Below are 20,418 nucleotides of genomic sequence, written 5' to 3' on the forward strand. Positions count from 1 at the left end.
TGTCCAAAACTAGCTTCAATCAGATTTTCTGCTGACTTTTCCTTCAAACTTGCACAAAAGAGAAACTGACTGACGCACACTTAGATCACATGAACCTGCAACACAAAGCAAACACAAACCCGACACTGACTTGCAACACCCAGCCGGTCTGGACGTCGTACCTCTGTGTCGGCGTCACCACACACGAGGATGAAGTCGTTCTAAGTCAGTTTGTCATTGACAAATCCAGGCTGATAAAGTGTGTGAACGAAGCAGAAGGTGGAGCAGCTTGTAATGACACCACAGAGCTGTTTATCCAAACACACAGCGTGACGTGAAATCAACAACTCTGTCGTTTACCACCAGACCAAACGTACAAGCCTGCACTGGTCAAATGTGAGAGTTTTCATATTATGCTTTCATAAATGTCTTGGTTCAGACCAATGCAGAGAGAGCACACGCACACACACATGCACACACACACGCACACGCACACACACACACTTAGCTGTTTAATTACCTGCATTTTGACTATTTGTGTTTTGTAGATTTTAACAATAGTACACAACTGTAAAGACTGTTTTATATTTTTTTTTTTTCGTATTCTTAGTCAGATATCTCCTTCATAAGGCCAGAGCCTCACATGAACACACAGCTCTTTAGATAGTATTATTATTATCCTCTGCATATTTCTACTTGTTTACACTATATACGTTGGCATCTTGCACCTTATTGGGTGAATAGTTTGCACATTTCTGCACTTATATAGAACTTTGGACTTGCTGAACTTGTACTCAACAGTTTTTACTGTTATGCATCAAAACACTAAGCAAAATGTGTCATATGTGAAAACCTGCTTGGCAATAAAACTGATTCTGATCCAGCAGCACCAAACTTTAGAGGTTTACTCCTGTCTTTAAAAAAATAAAAAAATAAAAACTAAAGCTGACTTCATTCAACATTTAGATTTCTGTTTTGGAAATAAATGCATATTAGGTTGTTTTTACATATACAATACCACATTTTGTATATTGAAACATTATATTTTAAAAAAGCAATAAAAAAGTCATTTATTTATTGTAAATTTCACTGTTCAACCTAGAAGCTGACTTCCCTGGAAGTTATCTGATGTTTTCAAGACAACAATCTTAAATTGGGCATGAACAATTTAAGAAAATATACAAAAAAGGCTGCTTGAAAAACACAATAATGTGTTGTTGTTGGGGTTTCTGAAGATGTATAGAAGAATCAGGTTTAAATGCAAAAGCAAACATGAAGATATGAGCTGTACATGTAGCAGGTAGGAGGTAATAAGTTTAACTTCATCCTACTTTTGAATTTCTTTTCATTTTGTACCAGTTGTTTTCTTACTGTTTTGCCTTTATGGTGTTGTGTCATGTCTGAAATCAATCAATCAATCAATCAATCAATCAATCAATCAATCAATCAATCAATCAATAAATGAAACAAAAGAAGCTTCACCAGTTGGATGCATCTTGGAATTAAATCCTCTGCCAGACAGGATGTGATCCCAGTTAGTTCACAAACCTGTCTGGGGTAAACAGAGGAGGCAGCGTGGTAGTTAGAAAGAGCACATATATACTCCTCAGTACTCTCAATACAGGGAAGGAAGAGGCTGTGAAGCATAACAACCCAACAACAACAGTATCAGCTGAGCCTGCTGGGTTCAGGAGACAGTGTCAGAGCCGGAGCTGTTCTGGCTGCAGCAGCAGCAGCAGCAGCGATGGTGGGCTGCGGTCGACTCAAGGCATCATTACAACACATGGAAAAAGTGACCTCGAGGAAATGAGGGGGGCAGCCGAACGCTGGGAGATTCTAAGAAGTTCCTCTGGTTTCTAAGTACGAAGTGCTTCTGGTCTCCTGCAGAAAAATATACAACATAATAACACAGTGTGAAGACAAACCGCTGGTTTGACTAATAACACTGTAATAAATACGCCATAGATGTCGAGCATGACGTCACAGTGGGTTATAACCCCTGTTTAAATATTTGTATGCTGCTTTAAAATGCTTAACCCGCTGAACTCCAAGAAGTTTCCGTGCAGCGTAAAGTCCTGCACCTCAGTGGAAACAGCAAAACCATGAAGGAGGAGAGAGAGTTCAGAAATGTCTTCTGTTCAGTATGACTCTGGTAGAATCACATAAATCATAAAAATAAAGTTGCATTTCTTCATTTAATTTACAAAAATGGAAAAAACTTGTCCTAAACGTGTCCAAAGGTTTTGTGCACAGAAATGATTGAACTAACTATAAATATATATATATATATATATAACTATAGATGCTTTACTACTTACATTTTTTTATTTGTTTCCACACTTATCTCAGCTCTGCTCTGTGTAAACACTGCCTGCAGTTCAACCAATAAGTCTCTCAGTTTTCCTCATATGACCATTAGTAGTAGTTGAGTCACTGATAGCTTCCCAGTTGCACCAAAGAGTGCAGATGCTTTTGTTTTTTACAGTATGGTTGGAGCAAGCAGTCGATATTTGGCAAATTTACATTTTTCATCAAATGTATGTTCATGTCAGTTAAAGTGATTTTGAACGAAATATTACAATTTCAAATTTTCAAAGCAGAACTGCACGTTACATATGATCAGTTCAAGGACAGTTGAAAGTTTGATGATTCTTTGCTCTGATAAATGGTATAATTTTGCGATATTTTTTTAAACTAGCATACTCTTTGAGCAGGTTTTGTTCAAAAGGCATGTCACTCATCTTTGTGTATAAAAGTGCCACATTTTTAAATAATCTTTTCAATACAGCTCGAGCACACCGTGTCGCCTTCGATTCTGCTTAAACCCTGTTTAACTTCCCCAACTAGTGGCATCGTGTAATATTGGACTAATTCAGCTGTAAATGTTTGAACCAGAAAATGATTCTGAAGAAGAATAATGATATCAGGATGAGTTCTTTAGGTGTGTTACATATGAAACCCTGGAAGTCTGAATCTGTGTTTTTGAGACTTTTATTATTACACTGAAGGTTCAAGGTAGAAACGCCAAACCAAAGGCTTTAACTGCTTAGTTCACTCATGATGTGTCTTTTAGCAAATAAAAAAACATCCTACTGACATGCTAGCGAGGCAAAAAAAAAAAAAAAAAAGGATTTTCACAGAAGAGGGTCTGTAATATTCTTTTGTTTTATATTTATTAATCTTACATCTTTCCCTCTTGTTTTTGTTGCGTTTCTGCTCATATTTATTGCTGCTGCCGGCTTTTTAAACATGTACAGTAGTTATGCTACCTCCAGCTGTATCAGTAAAGTTGACTTTGTAATAAGATGAACCACGTACAAGCAGCGCTAACATGATTTATTACATTTTTGTACATTACTTTTACAATTTATCCCACGATAAATGACCAACATTGTACAATTAAATAACTCTAACTATATTCAAAGTGTGTTATGTTACGCACATTATTAAACGGCTGCCAAACAAAACTTTTCATCAGCAGAGATTAAAGTGGGTTAATAGAAACCAGGGACATCCGTCTGCCAACAGGACGATCAATACAAACTGATAGATGGACAGGCTGCTGTATTGATCCCATCAGTGCTGGATAGTGGCAACCAGACAAGATACTGATAAGGTCTTTTAGTGCACAGGCCTGAGCGCACTTAGTCTCAACACATTTCTGTGTTAACTGGGATCCCATCAGCTGTAAGCGTTTGAGAAAGAGGACGAGGAGTGGGAGGTCCGGCGACGAAAGGCGATCTGAGACTCACAAAGTCCAGCAGCCAGGAAGGAAAAGGGCTTGTGCATGTTGACATAGATGCTGTAGGAGAACACACACAGACACAGACAGACACACACACACATACACACACACAGCAGGGGGTTGTGCAACAGCGGCAGCCTTTAAAGAGCGTGTGCAGTCAGGTGGGAAATTCCCTGGTCACAGTCCCGGCATTCCACAGGAGCCGAGTTATGGCCGCCGGGCGTTTTGAAGTGTCAGAGGGCTGCGTTAGTGCCACCCTTCCTGCAAGTGTCTGCGCGTTTTTGTGTGACACACGACGAACAAGGAGGAAATCCAAAATACGTGGGGCTGTGTCAAGTTCGCGACCCTCCTCCCCCCGCCTCCGAGTTTCTGTCGACCCAAAATAGGCCAATGACTGTGTGCGTCACCTTGCCGTCGGCAGAAAAACACAATTAAAAACAACAACAGGTTATGCTGCGTGTTTGATCCCCACATGGGGTCGGAGTCTGGCTCCAGGCGTTTTATAATAACACCGCCACAGTCATACTGCACAACATCACAGGCTGTTTGTGAGCGCTACCTATTCCCAGAGGAACACTACAAAACATGAGTTAGCTGTGTCACGCCAACGCAACATCGTCACATGTTGCTGACAGACTGAAGGCTACTTGAAAATAATAAATACGGCCTTGTTTCCAGTCTCCAGATCTGATACAGCTCTGATAAGGTCACAAGATCTGATACAGAGAGCCAGTTAAAGGAGAATTCTGCTGTATTTCAACCTGGAATATCTGCAATGAATCGGATTATTGGTGCTCTAACGGTACATATCCACATGGATGCGAAAGGACTCATCAAGGAACCAGTACAGGCTCCACCCTCCTACAACTGTCCAAACACTGGCTTCACCTGACCAGATAAACACTTCACCGGTGGCCTGTCTGCTTCTGGATTTCATATTGGACCAACACAGCAGCTTGTTGGGAAAAAGTTAATCAAAATGTGTTTCTGAAAACACAATGTGGGGATTACACACATTTATTTGGCCACAACAACACAACCTCTGCCCTGATCACTATATTTGACCCCCTGTGACCTCTTCCCCAAAATGAAAATCAAGTTAAAGGTTTTGACCCAGTTTAAAAGATTCAGCTCATCACAGATGGAACTTTGCATGATTACATAACTGGACGTTGCAAGCGTTGCAGGAGCACTGGAAGCAGAGTATCACTGCACACACTCTGAACTTTTTTTTAACAAGCAATCTACTTTAAAATGCATTTGAACGAAGACTTTCAAAAGTGTTTCAAGAGCTTCCAGAAGGGTGGAATCGCTCTGGAGACACCAGATTTGCATAAAGTAGCCTAGATATCAATCTTATGCAAATGAGGAACAGGCAGCATGTCAGGAAATGCACCTTGACGCTAGAAGGACGCGTTGCACGGCTGCTTTCAATAAATAGGAAGCGCTGAAATGACGAATCCTGTGGATGCGTACCATCGGTGTCAAGCTAACTTTGTAATCTCTTAGCAGCTGGTAATTTAGCATGGGCTCCCTGCTGCTTTCCAAAGAAGGCAGAGTTGTTTAGTTTTTTACAAGAATCATGTTTTGTTTTTGAGTCTTTTCTAAGTGTGTTAGCTTTAGCTTTTTATGTCTTTTCTTCTGGCTGATTTCAGGGAGGTGAAGCACCATCTCCAGTTCTGCAGGATGTCCTGTTGTCTTACTGCCTCACAGTCAAAGTCAGACTCACACTTTGAAACAAACTGGTGTAACGTTTAAAATGTAAAAATCAGTTTTCTTTGGAAAGCTGCAGGCCAGCTGCTCATGCTAACCAGCCCAGATAAATGACATTCACATTCTGTTTTGTGTGACTCTTCATTTCCCTGAATCTCTACAACAAAGACAAAGAGAGCAAAGTTAGCGTTCGTCATATTAATGAGAAACACACCAGGTTGAGATAAACCAGAGTTCTCCTTATAGGACACATTGTGATAAGTCACTGCCAAAGTCTGATGAACTTTGAGGTTTTGAGTGAGTTAGATAAGAAACAAGAGCTTGTGTTTGTGTGTGCTTCAGGCACTGGACAACATGGTGGATGTGAAGATCTGCTGCAGTATTTGGGGGATCTGCTTGGTGTCCATGGCAACAAAGGATCTCCCTGCTGGAAGCGTCTTTTGGAGTCTGAAACAAAAAAAGATACAAGTTTTGGGGTTAAACAGAGGAACTGAACTTTAGGATTAGCATCATTTCCCAAAATAAAAAGACAGATCGAGTCCTTGTTTGCTGTGTGAATTGGTTCTTGACATTTCCACTGAAGGAGTACAGTGTATGAATGAAAGAGCTGTGCATGAAAGGAACAAAACAACACGGCCGCTACCATTGAATTTTAATCATTTGTACGCCCCATTTGCTTATGCAATCTCCTTTTCTAAATTCTTAACCCTCTAAACCCCCAAAACCTGCCAGGCAGTTTAAAAAGCATGTTGTTTAGAAACAAATCCCTAAAATTAGACCATTTATCAGAGACAGGAACTGTAAAAACAGGAAGAATCTTAACATTTTAACTTTTAGATGGTTCTTAAATGAATTATGTGGGAGTTCAAAATTATAAGAGCTTCAGCAGAAGACAACTAGACGTTTCTTTTTGGTTCTTGAAGTAATTTCACGTCTCATCCAGGCAGCTTGTTCAGTTCAGATTATCATGACCTGGATGGCTCAGAATCAACACAAGAAATACCTCATCAAAATTGTTTTATCTTTTTAATCTGTCTCACTTAAAAATTCAACAAAAATCAACTGTTTTCTTTGATCCAATTCTGCAAAAAACAAAAAAATCTGCACTTTTTGCTGTAACCATGATGTCATAAGTGACTCAGCGGCAACCAACAGTTACAATTACAGAAACTTTTTGAATGAGCTGCAGGCTAATTACTTAGAGCAGAAAGGTGATAAGTCTGGAGAGAAATTAAAAGTGACCAGAAAAATATCCATCATTTGTAGAGTCACCATTTTTTTCCAGTGTTGGTAAAACCTGTGGGTGAAAATGTGGGACACGTTATCTCCAGGTTTTTTCAACTTTTGTAAAACAAATCAGCAAAGAAACGCAACTTTCGTTTTACTTCTTCTAAGTGTGTTGTGCTACACAGAGTTCTTTCTCCTTCTAGTCCTGGCCAAGTTGTTTCCATAGAGGTGCAGGACTTTATGTTGCAGTAAAAATGTGGCGGGAGTGAAGAAACAGCCAGAAACTACTTGGAGTTTCTGGGAAAACAGAAACAAGCATGGGCAGTCAGCATAAATAGAAAAATAATATTTCTCAAGTGCCCAAATGTAATATTACGTAAGTCTACATCTTTTCATAACTACATTCACATGTTTTCATGCTTCTACGACATGTAAATATATTACTTTTGGTCCTATTGCTCCATTCTGACATGAACTGTCTTTGAATTGTGAGTAAACTGACCTTGGGTTAAAGAGTATTCCCTTTATCTCTTTCTTTGCTTTTACTCTTTAGCTTCTGTCTGGCTGTTCCTGCTCTTCTCAGGGTCGTTGTCATTCTGAAGGTCCTTCGGCTGCATTCTAGCCATGAGGCCAGCAGCTCTTGAAAGCCTCAAAGGCAGAGAGGATGTAAGTCTGGCTCGGAGCTACAGTAGAAGCCTGGAGCTGAATGTCAAGCGGAGGCAGGATCGGACTTCAGGCTGCACTTACAACTCTTTTGTTCTGCCTGCAAAGCTCAGGACTTAATCCGACACGGGACAACAAAGGTGAGCAGGACGAGCGGCAGGCAGCAACATGAGTCGGCCTCAGCTTTGGTCACTCTTCCACTTAACTTTGAAGTCCAGTGTGTCTTTATTGGCTTCGGACGACTGGCTGCAGTCAAGATTAACTTTGAGCAACGGATCCCTCAAATTGACTCAATCATTACTTTATTAGATGGGAAGCTCTTTGAATCCCTTCATCCACTTTTCTGCTCCTCTTTCATCACTAACTGTCCTCCCCTTTACATTTTCCCCTTCTGTCTCTATTATCTTTTCAATTCAGTTCAAATTATGGGGAAGACCCAACAAATCCAAAGTTTCCTTTTGATTCCCTCGACAATGGGAAGGAACAAGAAAATCTCCCCTTTAGTGGAAGGACAAAATAAAAAAAATAAAAAACAGGCTCAGGGAGGGCAGCCATCTGCCTCGACCAGTTGGGGTGAGGCAACATTCCACATTCTTCCTTTTACCTCTATAACTGTAACTTCAACAGTTTTTTGCTTGTACTTCCCTGTCCCCACCTCCTCACCTTTCAGCCTGATCGCCGAGGGATCCGATGAAGATGGCGAAGGCGTTGACCTGTGGGTCAGACGTCAAGACTTGGGCAAAACGCTCGGGCCGGATGCCGTAACGCTCCAGGTTGGCGTCACTCAGCACCACCACGAAGTGCTCGTCCGCCTCCTCCTGCGCCAGCTCCTTGATGCTGAACGCTGTCCCCTCCAGAGTGTAGTCGCCACTCATGCAGAACTGAGAATGGGCGTGCATGGTCTGCAGGGCGAGGCAACAGACATTTGTTAGATGAGTGGCGGACTACAGAGATCTGCATCCCCAGGTTTTATTCAAAAACATCTCCCCGAGACAAAAAAGTCAAAATTGTCTGCTTAACTTGATGCCACTGGATACTGCTATGGTCAGGACCATCTAAATTGAGAGCAAGACCAGAGTGTACCGAGACAAGACCAAGACTTTGAGGGGTTTAGACTAAGTTAAACCCAGAACCAGACACGTGTGAGCCCCACAGTGCACAGTACACCTACAATAAAGTGTTTCAGTCCACAGGCAGATAGCTAACATTAGATAGCTAGCTAGACTCCTTACACTCAGCTTACCTTTAGTTTGATGTGGTCCCTGCCATCTCAGTGAGTGTTGCATTACAGAATTTGCAAACTGCTGTCTGTTTTCTTTTATTCGAAGCTTTGCGGATGAACAATTGGTGGTTTTGGGGGCAAAATTTTAGTACATAAGATGTGCCACATATCTCCTCTCACACAGTCGTAGCTTCTTCTCCTGTCTAGAACATTCACTGTTTTTGAGAACATGCAAAGTGGGACAGAGGGACGGCAGTCATTGACCTCGACAAAAATCTTAAATTAGAAACGCATCAAGTGTTCGGTTGCATTTGAAGCAGGATGTCTTAAAACTAATCATAACAATGATGTTAACAAGCAAAGAGAAGAAACAGCAGCTCACAGCATCAGGAGCATGCTCAATGTTTTCTGACATTCACGTGGTTGTGCACCGTGAAGGCGTTGAAGTCGGTGCAAACAACCTCAGCTGTGATTCAATATTACGTGGATGCTTGAATTGGTCACAGCATCAACCTGTGATTACACACTGATTTTTTGTTCACAACACAATCTTCACTTCTCACTTCATCTGCCCTTCTCAACCAATTTGGCTAATGTAACCTCTTACAAGTCAAGTTTAAGGTTCGCCATCTTAACACAGTTTAGTCAATTCAGTTCTCATAGCTTTCACTAATGGTGCTTGACATTTTTGCAAAACGGGACTTCCAGTGAGCATTACAAGCATTGCAGGAGCACTGGGGGCAGAGTATCACTGCACAAGGAAATTACTGGTGATGGTGGCCAAATTTAAATCAGGCATGCTTTTTGATTTTTATAGTCTCTGAACTTCCTGATCACTCCTTGTACTTTCAGCTGCATTTGAACACAAAGTTTCGCAAGAAAGAAATACAAACCCCAGGTTTCAGTCTTAAAGTAGGCATGACTGGATTGTTAATGAATCTGTACCTTGAGGACTTTGAGTCTCTGTTTGTTATTCTTGGGGGCTTTGTTCGCTGAGACCAGCTCGATGTCGTAGCCGTCGCCTGAGTGACCCACAATGTCGTACTGTGTAGAGAAAACAGAAGACATGACAAATTTAAAATGTACACCGATATTTTAATTGTTACACAGCCCAGACATTTATGTAACCCCACGTAGTAACATCCTCATACAGCACTTAGAATAGCACTTTTGGATGAAGTGTAAAGACACAGGTGCGATGGTGCGGAGACTTCAGATCGTAACTTACACAAGGCTATCCTCGCTCCCAGCAGCACCCACTACAGTATGTTAACCCTGTCAGATGCATGCATGCCTCCCATAGACCATCCATCATAACGGACTTACATAAGGCCGGGTCAGCCGGGCACTGTGGGCTCCAGCCAGCTATTTCAGGACCCAGGTATTATGTATATGGGCTACTGCTATTAAGGGCAGTTATGACTGTGGTGGTCAAAGGTATGCGACTGTGTGTCTCATCCATCAATATCGCTGTTGCTGGGTAGGAAGCATGTGTTTTGGTGGGTTTTTTTTGACTACACGTTTAAAAAAAAAATGTTGGTGTTTATATATCAGAAGTTAAGAAATCCTGAAATCCATTTACTTCTATATTTATACACAGTCTATTTAAAATCTCAAAAATGTAACTTTTTATTTGACATTTAAGCTTTTTTGTTCCATTTCTGGCTCGTGAATGGGGTCTGCGGGGTGAAAAATAAATAGGGCATGAAACTATAAAGTGACAAATTCTTAAGACTAATGTTCCATCATGCCACCTCTATTTACAAGCACGGTTTCAAACAGAAATTTGAACTCCCACTATTAATGGATATGTGTCAGTCTGAGACACACACAACACAAGATTGCAGTTAGCATGAAGTGGTGTGTGTGTTATCAGATGCACTTTTATGTAAGTTGTGTTATGCACAGAGTGAACTTAGACTGGTATGTGATGTGGAACTGTGCGTGCGTGATATGTGATCAGTATTAGGTTGGGTTAAGTGTCACTTAGGGGCCAAGAAGTCTGTCTCCCTTCAACTTTTCTGCCCACACTCATGCCTCTCATTGCTCTCTCTTTCACTTCTTCTGTTCATCCGATGATTTGACTTTCCTGGCTGATGCTGACTCATCATTTTCCATGAAATGTGTCCACTCATACTTACCAATAGCAGCCAACACCTGTGTTACATGAAAAACTAGACAACTCGAGGACCCAAAATGACAGTATGACCTCAATGTTCTGATTCATTCATTAAACCACAAGGGGGGAAAAGTTTGTTGACTCAGGAATTCTGTACATAAAACCTCACAGCGCTAATGCGGAATGAATTTCGTGGCTACTTGACCCCTGTTATTGCATTTTAAAGAGTAATATCATTGAATGAATGGTTGCAAGAAAAGAAAAAAAAAACAAATTGAATGATTTTTTTTTTTTAAGTTTTTTTTTGGGGCCTTTTTGCCTTTATTTGAGAGTGCAGTTGAGAGAGAGGCAGGAAAGTGGGGGAGAAGAATAGGGGAAGGACCTGTGGAAAAAGGCCATGAGCGGGATTCCAACTCATGACCTCCGTGTCAGGGACTATAGCCCCTGTACATGGGACACCAGCTCAACCAGGTGAGCTACAGCAGCGTCCTAATTAAATGATTTAAATAAAACTTTTGGGTTCCAACACATTCAGATGAGTTGGGTTGACATAATAACGTTGCATCAGTCTGATATTGTGTGTAATTTAAATTCAAATTTCTGTATTAGTTGATGTGATTTAATGAAATTGGCTTAATAACAATTTTTTTCTTCAGCTTGAGGTCAGGATTTCAGGTCCTCTCTCCTATTTACTTGACACTGGAGGAACTGAACACTCAGTGGACTACTTTTACTATTGCTAGCATTGTCCCCACAACAACAAAAAGCATACTGTGCGGCTATTGTAGCTAACATTAGCTTTGATGGTTTGCCCACAGATGGAAACTGTCACACTGAGGGACAGTCAGAGACGGTGCAAGGCAAACTTCAATTTGAAACCAGAAAAGAAGGACTGGCTGGGTTACGTCTGTTTTCATAGCAGCCTAAATTCAGCCAGTTCCATCTGTCAACTTCTCTCCTGCTCTCTGTGCTCATATAAACCGTAACGGCTGTGCAAAGAATTCAGAGACATTTCCACAGCAAAGGGAGACATTTTGAACCAATAGCTGCTGTGCTGTCAACTGTTAATCCACACTGTCATTCACAAATGCAGAGAGAGTGTTGTTCCTGAAGGGGGCAGAGACAGCAGCAGATCAGCTGCATTATACGTTCAAGACACTGAAACAGTGTGTTTATAGCAGGACTAAAGCCAAGGGTTATACAGTCATGGTAAAATGAACCACTTCTCTGGTATTCTGAGTTGAGAGACACATTCTAAGGACATGTAAGACTTTCATTAAGATGCTGAAAAGGGGCAAAATATGGGATATTGAATCTTTACTGCAAATTTTTAATGAGACAATGCATATAATGCATACATGGCAGTTATCCATCACCTGATGCATTGAGGAAAAGTCACTTAGACGATAGTGATGGGTTGAGGTGAAAACAGTGTCCTCACCTTGAACTTGTGCTCATAGCTCTCCAGAGCCTCCATGACCATACACACAGCCTCCATGGAGCGCTCCAGCCTGCCGTCCACACCGTTGAAGCGGTACATGCTGCCTGAAACGTCCGCCAGCACCCGTAAACGTTTAGGCTTCTGCTGAGGACTGCCCAGCTGTAAGCAGGTGAGGAGACGAACACACAAAACACACCATTTTTAAGGAAACACAGTCGCAACTAATGACTAAAAGCAAGTAAAATACCCACTACGGACAGCGTTTTGTTGATTCTGGTGTAGCTTTCTTAAAATAACGTTCAACACAAGGCCAAGGTTTCAAAACTGGGTGCAATTACTTCAATGCGGACTTTCAGGCCAGACCAAAAATATGCAACACTTGGAGCTAAATACGCTAGAAAAACATGCATATTATGGTTAGTGTGTGTTTGTGTGATTACTGTGGGAACTATCTCTGCGCTGTGGGCTCACCAGAGCATACATGACAGCACAAGAAATGACTGGAAACTGTGTGTGAGCTCGAGCAGAAACATGATAATCTCGCACACACCGCCGGAATGTACCGTCTGACAGATAAAGGTCAAAATTATGTGTGTCTGGGAGTGTGCGCTGGTGTTTGGAGGTGTGGCTGATAAAAATAAAGAAAGTTTAAGCGTGGTTTGAATATCTGCAGCGACACACACACACACCTCTGGGTCCAGCTCTGCTCTGCGTTTATATATAGCCTTCTCTCCGGTTAGTCCATCAATGATTTTAGCGTCGTCCAGTTCTCCCAGCGCCTGGTTTTTCAACCACTGCCGCTCCTTCCCTTTAGCCTGAAACACAAGGCACATGTTATTTACCTGTCAACTGAATAAATAAACACGTTTAGAAATGTGTCTGGGAGAAGATGACTTAGGTTTTGGTGGAGTTTTTCAGAGGCAGAACATACACAAACACATTACAGACGACATGACAGATTTACAGTACGGTCATGCTAAATAGGAGCTCAGGGCAACACCTTTCCTCCCACCCATGACCTCCGAACAAAGGCGGCGGGAGCTGCTTTGAAGCTCTGACCTCATCTGTCAGAACATAAACTCCACTTTCTGATATGGAAGGAGGGAGGAAGAGCGACATCACTCTCTCCTGTCCTCAGTTTTCTCTCTGAGGAAGGAGGTCCCCTTTAGATAAACGCTGTCAAACAAAAGAAGGAACACAAAGCGCCACTCCCCTCCCACTTTGGCTCACATGCTCAGTCAGAGGCGATATTCGGTTTCAAGTGTTGACAATTTCTTTACGTAACAGATGATGTGTGCACAAACAAAAGGAGAAAGATTAGCCAACGTGAGCTGCAGGTCCAGTGACATACGCAACAGTTGCCACTTTCTGTGTGCGACTGAACACAATGTATACAAAATTTATGACACAGAGTACAAACAAAGGCAGCAAGTGCAAAAGTAGAAGATGTGGCTATTAAAAGTATTTAGTCCCCTTGGAAGTTTTGTCCTGTTATTGCTTTCAACATTGAATCATGGTCAACTTCATGTGGCTTTTCTTTTTTTTTTTTTTTTACAGGATTTGCAAAATAAAGACTATTTCATGTCAAATGAAAACAGATTTTCACAAAGTATTGTCAATTACACACGGACAGTATGTGATAGCATAAATATTCACCCCCTTCAAGTCAGTATTTTGCAGGTGCGTCTTTGGCTGCAGGTACAGCATTGAGCCTGTCTGGATAGGCCTCAGTCTGCCTTGCACATCTCGATGCTCAAAAATTCTTCTTCACAAAACTGCTCAAGCTCTGTCAAGTTACCCAGAGACTGTGAGTGATCAGCTCTTCTTAAGTCCAGTTGCAAATTCTCAGTTGGATTGAGGTGTGGGCTCAGAGTCAGCCACTCCACAACATTCACCTTGTTGAGTTTAAACCATTTCTGTGCAGCTCTGGCTGTTTGCTTCGGCTCACTGTCTTGCTGGAAATCAAGTCTCAGTTCTCTTGCAGACTGTACCAGGTTGTCCTCCAGGATTTCCCGATACTTTGCTGAATGCATTTGACCCTCTACCTTTACAAATCTTTCAGGGCCTGCTGACGAGAAACATCCCCTCATCATGATGCTGCCACCTCCATGGTTCACATCATGATGCTGCCATCAGCATGCTTCACAGTGGAGATGGTGTGTTTGTGATGATGTGCAGTGTTTTGTGTCCCCCAAACTGTACACCAGATCAGTAAAGAGTATTTTTGCTGTCTTTCTGCAAGAAGAAAAGGCCTAAAAAGATCTTACCTAAACTGAAAGTGTCTATTTATCAAGCAGTCAGGTATCATTCTTTGGAATTTCACTTAAAGTTTAACAAGGACAGAAAACACTCTGTATTCATTGTACAACTAGACAGTTAATCATCAAGCTTCCTGAACCCAGTTTCAGTGTGAAAAAAAAAAACTTCCTCTCTGCTCCTCTGCCACAGAGTAAAGATTAGGCAAATATAGGATATTTACTTAGTAATGTTGCCGTTGAAAAACAATAACACATTACAAAGGATTTGTATTCAGTCTTGCCTAAACCACACAATAAATACAGTGATGTCTCTTTAGGCAGGTCAGTAACTCTATCTGTTCCTACGCTTAATGAACCTGAATGAAACTGTGCACACAGTGACTTCTGACTTTTCTGGACAGGTTCCATGTGCAACAATAGGATAGCACAACTGGTAAATGGCTTACATTCTATAATATAATTGATCAAAATGCCATTATTACACTGACACTGACAAATTACATGCAAACAGAATGTCAAAAGGCATTACATTTCAACACATCAAAGTGAAAATATCTGAACTGTGTTCATTTCATCACACTGTTTACAAACCTCATACCAAAGCTGTTCTGCATTGTTTTTCCATAACTTCATACTAAGAGGAGGAGAAAGGGACGAAAAAGGAATTATCCCAGGCACTGTACGTGCAATAAAATCTGATTTATTGTTGCTGAAATGTTGTTGTGACAGACCCAAGTTTATTACTGTTGCAAAGCTGCATCAGACCAAGTTTTCTGTGGACAGACATGTGTTCTGTTTGCATGCTGCACAAAGTTGGTCACGGAAAATGTTAAATTTTAGACCTTATGATTATATTTTACTAAACACATGGGTACAAAAAACTGCAGAAATACAGTCTAGACCATACATATTTGAACAAATAAGGCTTTGTTTCCTGTTCTGTAAGCTCAGCTCATTCAATTTGACATTTTACATAAAAATTTCAGCTTTATTTCTGTATTTTTACACCAATTTTTAAAGAACTTTGTGTGAGATATGGCACTCCTCCAACAGGATGTCTGCATGATCTCCTGAGAACTCCAAACAGGTCTGGACATCTCTGGAGCTCTTTTAAATATTGGCAGGAGTAATTTGCCTAATTCCTAAGGCCATACAGTCTAATCAAATATGAATCGCTCTGTGAATTTCTGGCCTTTTGGGACTAATTTTAAACTCAGAGAATGCTTGACAGTATGTGCCCAGGTGTCTATATCTGGCGAGCCGGTCCATTGTTGAGAGATAAATGTCGAGGGCTTTCCCTCAGGGAGCCTCGAGCAGATGGAAACAATACGCTATCAGTTTATTGAAAGCTTGCCAGCTATGGTTTGTCATGTATGTGTGTGTGTGTGTTTGAGACGTCTTAAATCACTCTTCAGGTATGGAAAAAAAAAAAAACATGACTTCACAGCGTCTCGCCTGCTGGGATAGGTATAATCGCCATCATCTTTACAAGCCCGGGGCTACAAGGACAAATACAAACAATAACCAGCGTTCAAAGCCAGGCTGCAAACACCTGGATGGAAAACACAAACACACGCACACAAACAGCCGCCCACCACAACGCATGCAAACAGAGCTTCACACCTGGACGGGAGAATAATAGAGCGAGGCTCAGTGTGGCTGCTCTGTAATCACTGCTGCATGATTTTCCTCTCGTCACGTGAAAACGCGGCAGAGACGCTCGAACAAAGGGAGGAAGATGGAAACCAAAATAATGAAATGGAGACATCCTGGATATTTAACCACCGCTCCCTAATTTTCATTCACTTAAACCAATCAGAGTTCCCCTGGGGGAAGACGCCCCTGCTTTCAGACCTAATGAGGGGTTGCGTTCGGTCAACTGATTCATCTGACATCATTATGACCCCACAACTGGACAGACTGTGCGACTTTATTTCAGTGCACAGTTTGGGCGGATCACGTTTAAGCTGTTCTAACCAAAATGGAACAAACAAGGAGTGAGTCTGACCTGTAAACTATCCAGGATGATGCGCAGCGACTGAACTTGTCTCCTCACAGCGTTGGAGAATCGCTCGTATGTTTCAGCTTCGTACTCGCTCATGTCGATCTCCTTCAACCTGAGAGAATGAAAAGACAGAGTGTGAGAGAAAACACAGTGTTTTAGCAACGACTTGACTTGATATGAGTGAGTTAAGGACACCTGTGTACAAACTGACATAGAGGTCAGTGCTGTTAAATGTTGCACACCTGTGGACATGACAAGACAGGTGGTATTTGCCCCCCAAGCCGAGCTTATCGGTATAATCCCACTGTGCAGGTACTTTAGCATCACTTACACACAGATACTGAATCCCCTTGGTGAGGCTCCTACCGCCACCATGTTTGCACAGCAACTGAGAAAGGTGGGTGAAATCTCTGGCAGGTGTCTGAAATTTTTGGTGACAACCAGACCGTGACCACAACAGAGCAGCGAACTTCAAAATACAGGCAGAGACCCAAGCTTTTTTCTTTATGTGTCACGGCTTGCAACAAATCTGAGAGTGTGCATGTGTGTGTGTGCATGGCATTTAAATATTGTGTAGACTGCACCTTCATCAGCCATGCAATCAGAAGACATCATGCACAGATACACTGATACACCCGCATGTCTGCAGCAAACGGATGAATTAAGCTGAATGAAATCATCACAGGCAACACCTGAATGTGGATTTTACAAATCTTTAAATTAGGGGACATTAACCAGATAGTTCAAACACAAAAAGAATTGTGAAAAACAAATTTTCAAAGCATGTTTTGCATCTAGAAGTTGGGCTCGTCTCTCCTTGTAAGATCAAACTCAAAAGCTAAGAACCACAAGGAGTCCAAGGTGGACAATAAACCTTCCATCATGTATAAAAATAGACAATGGAGTGGAGGTACAGCTGTTAAATTGTATAATAAATACAATTAAAGCTAGATTTTGTTTTGCAGATTGTTTTGCATTTCCTGTTCCTTAACATTATTATTTCATGTTTCATATCTTTTTTAGGATATGTGAAGTAATTACATTAAACAAAAAGTGAAAACTACAAAATAATAGCTGCATATTAAACAAAATAAATTAAATCTAAAAAACAAAACAGAGAACCATGCCAATTAGCTGGCCTATATGCTCCTATATAACCAAATTAGTTGATAAACTACAGTTGACTAAAAGTAATTCATAGTTAGGTAAAGGTAATGAATATTTAGCTAAAGGTAATGAATAAAAGACTAAAAGTAATAAATAGTTGGCTAAAAGTTATAGTCAAAAGTAACAGTTAGCGAAAAGTAATGAACAATTAGCTACACGCAGTAATAGCTACCTAATGTAATAAAGAGATAACTAAAAGTAATGAATGGTTGAATTTAAGTAATGAATAGCTAGTTATAAATAATGAACAGTCAACTAAAAGTTATAAAAAGCTAAAAAATAATAAATAGTTAGCTAAAAGTAACAAATAGTAAGCTAAAAGTAACAAATAGTAAGCTAAAAGTAATTAGTAGTTTGCTAAAGGTAATGGGGAGTTAGCTCAAAGTAACAAAGTTAAAAATAATGAATAGTTAACTAAAAGTAATAAACAGTTAGCTAAACATAATGAATAGCTAGCTACAGCAATGAATCATTAGCTAAAGGAAATGGATGAAATGGTTATTCAGGGTTAAATGTAGTACAAAAAAAAAAAAAAGTTTAAAAAAATTAAAAGATGGCTAAAAGTAATTCATAAATAAAATGTTCATTTGCTGCACAATATCCAGTGCTACTTAAGCATTACTCCAACATGTTTGGCAGCAAGAGCAACAGATTACGTGTGAAATTAGATCTCACAGTATGTCACAGAAGTGAGTACGTCTAAAATATGAAATATGTTCTCTGGATGTGTTTCTGGCTGTTTCTATACCTGATTTCTTGTCTTGTCTTGTTTGGAATTGGGTCATTTTTAAAGTCAGTCAAAACTGATTCACTTCAAGACAATAAAAGATGTTCCATGAGTGGTGGCGTTATTGCCACTTCCAAGTTATTGTGTGAAATTGGTGAAAACACACATTTAGAGGCCTTCTTCCCAGAGAAAGTTAGTTTTTTTTGTTACTTTTTTTGTATTAAGTAATTCTTTGCTTTTTAGTTTTACTATAATTCCACAGTGAAAGCAGGGGTAGCGACCAAATATCTGGATATCAGCATTGCTATCCAGATACCACCACAACGACCGGACATGCAGGTCCAGCACTTGTATTTTGTGCCAGAAAGTCAAGTATAAACTTTGCAAACAGCTGTTTGTGCAACAGAGCATCAGATCATCTAAAAGAAGCCAACTTGTCTCTGTTATATTCCTCAGTAGTTCTTGTGCCACGATCACCTTTTGATATAGTTTCAGAAATCATATGAATCTGTGCAGCTGTTCTGCTCTCAGTCTGTTCTGATCATTTCAGTATAAAATAACCAAGTTACAGTTGTTTAAAGTGCTGCAAATACGAGCTTTGTATGTTGAATTACTTGAGGCTAATTAGGCTGCAGGTAGTTTAGAATTTAGTTCAGTTTTTATTGTTTTGGCTCATTTAAAGCGTTATTTCAATGAATTCCATTCATTCGCAGTTCCCGTAATTGGTCTTGATCCTTGTGTCACTCTCACGTTATAATCCCGGTAATTTTGACCTGCACAAACAGCCTCTTTGTCTGTTCCTCTGCATTCACAGCACATCATGTCAGCCCACACATCAGTACACAGCAGAGCAGCTTCCTCCACACATTCCTGTGCGTGTATATATGTGTGTGACAGTGGATGTGGTGAGCAGACTCTCTCTGGCCAGTGGCCGAAGCTATTTCCTTTAAATTCCTGAACCTTGACTTAAACAGGAGGAGAGCAGGGGAGTGAACGACAAACAGGGAGAAACAGTCTGTTTGGGCTCAGTAAGGTGGAGACGGCACTGAAATTTCACACACAACCACCAGAAAAACAAGGATTTAGGCTGACACTCCCTACGACTAAACACCCTGGACAAACACCTCCCTCTCTCAGGCCACAGACGACGATCAACGACTCAGTTTTCTGTCCTCACAGTTTCATTTTGCAAAATATGATGCATTTAATTAGAGAAGCGAGAAGGGTTTTGTTTCTACTGCGGCTTTGCACTTCTGTCGAACATCACAGCGTTCCATAAAAGTCAAACTCGCAGCTCATTGTGGTTCTCTCACTATTAACTCGTGCATTGTCTGAGCATTTCTCTGCTGCCATATTGTCATAAAAGCATGAAATATGGTTCACGCTAAACAACCACAACTGGTTGAACACTCGTAAACTATCCTCTGTATTTCTTTTGTGGGTGTGTTATTTTGACATTTAAGAAACTTGAATTGAGTTTACAGTTGCGGGAAACTCTGCATTTTCTCATTTATTTGTGTTTTGTTTTAATAACCATTTGAATCTCAAGCAGTTTCTGGGCATTTCTTCACTCCTGGTGCATTTTTACTCACTGTGGGTTAATGTTTCACAGCAATATAAAGTCCTGCACCTCGATGGAAACAGCACAGCCATGACTAGAAGCAGAGGGAACTCAGAAATGTGTTCTGTACAGTATGCCACAGTTAGACCGCCATAAATAAGAAATAAAAAGAAAAGAAATAGTGGAAGTTCTTGGATTATGTATTTTACAAAAATGGTTAAAACCTGAACTCGTACTTTATGTATTTATTTATTTGATACATATTTTACTATTTACATTTTGAATTAGTTTTCATACTATCTGCTGTGTGTAAGCACAGCCTGCAGTTCATCCAAAAAGTCACATGACAGTTGGTTACAGCTGAGTAACTAATGGCTTTCTGGTTGAGCTGAGGAGTGAAGAATTTAAGATTTTATTTTTTTTTACAGAATCCAGTTCAAGCTAAGGTTTGATTTTTTTTGGGGCAAATTTTGAGTCAACACATGTAAAATAAACTGATCTTGATGAAATATAATTTTAGGCTTAGATTTGGTAAATTTTCCGACATGACGTGTTTCATTCTATGACCGTCAAAAACGTAAAAATCCAATA

General features: G+C 40.5%; 1 protein-coding gene across 1 annotated transcript in view; it reads right to left on the reverse strand.

The window, feature by feature from the left end:
- Nucleotides 1-3,300: 3,300 nt before the first annotated feature.
- The window catches only part of vwa8 (von Willebrand factor A domain containing 8), a 109,472-nt gene continuing 92,354 nt past the window's right edge, over nucleotides 3,301-20,418 (reverse strand). The window contains 6 exon segments of the mRNA XM_008290255.1: nucleotides 3,301-5,884; nucleotides 7,991-8,229; nucleotides 9,495-9,593; nucleotides 12,110-12,268; nucleotides 12,799-12,924; nucleotides 16,376-16,484. Coding sequence (XP_008288477.1) covers nucleotides 5,776-5,884; nucleotides 7,991-8,229; nucleotides 9,495-9,593; nucleotides 12,110-12,268; nucleotides 12,799-12,924; nucleotides 16,376-16,484 — 841 coding nt within the window. The 3' untranslated portion in view covers nucleotides 3,301-5,775.

Source organism: Stegastes partitus, unplaced genomic scaffold (genome assembly GCF_000690725.1).
Source record: "Stegastes partitus isolate 25-593 unplaced genomic scaffold, Stegastes_partitus-1.0.2 Scaffold662, whole genome shotgun sequence".
NCBI classification, from domain to species: domain Eukaryota; kingdom Metazoa; phylum Chordata; class Actinopteri; family Pomacentridae; genus Stegastes; species Stegastes partitus.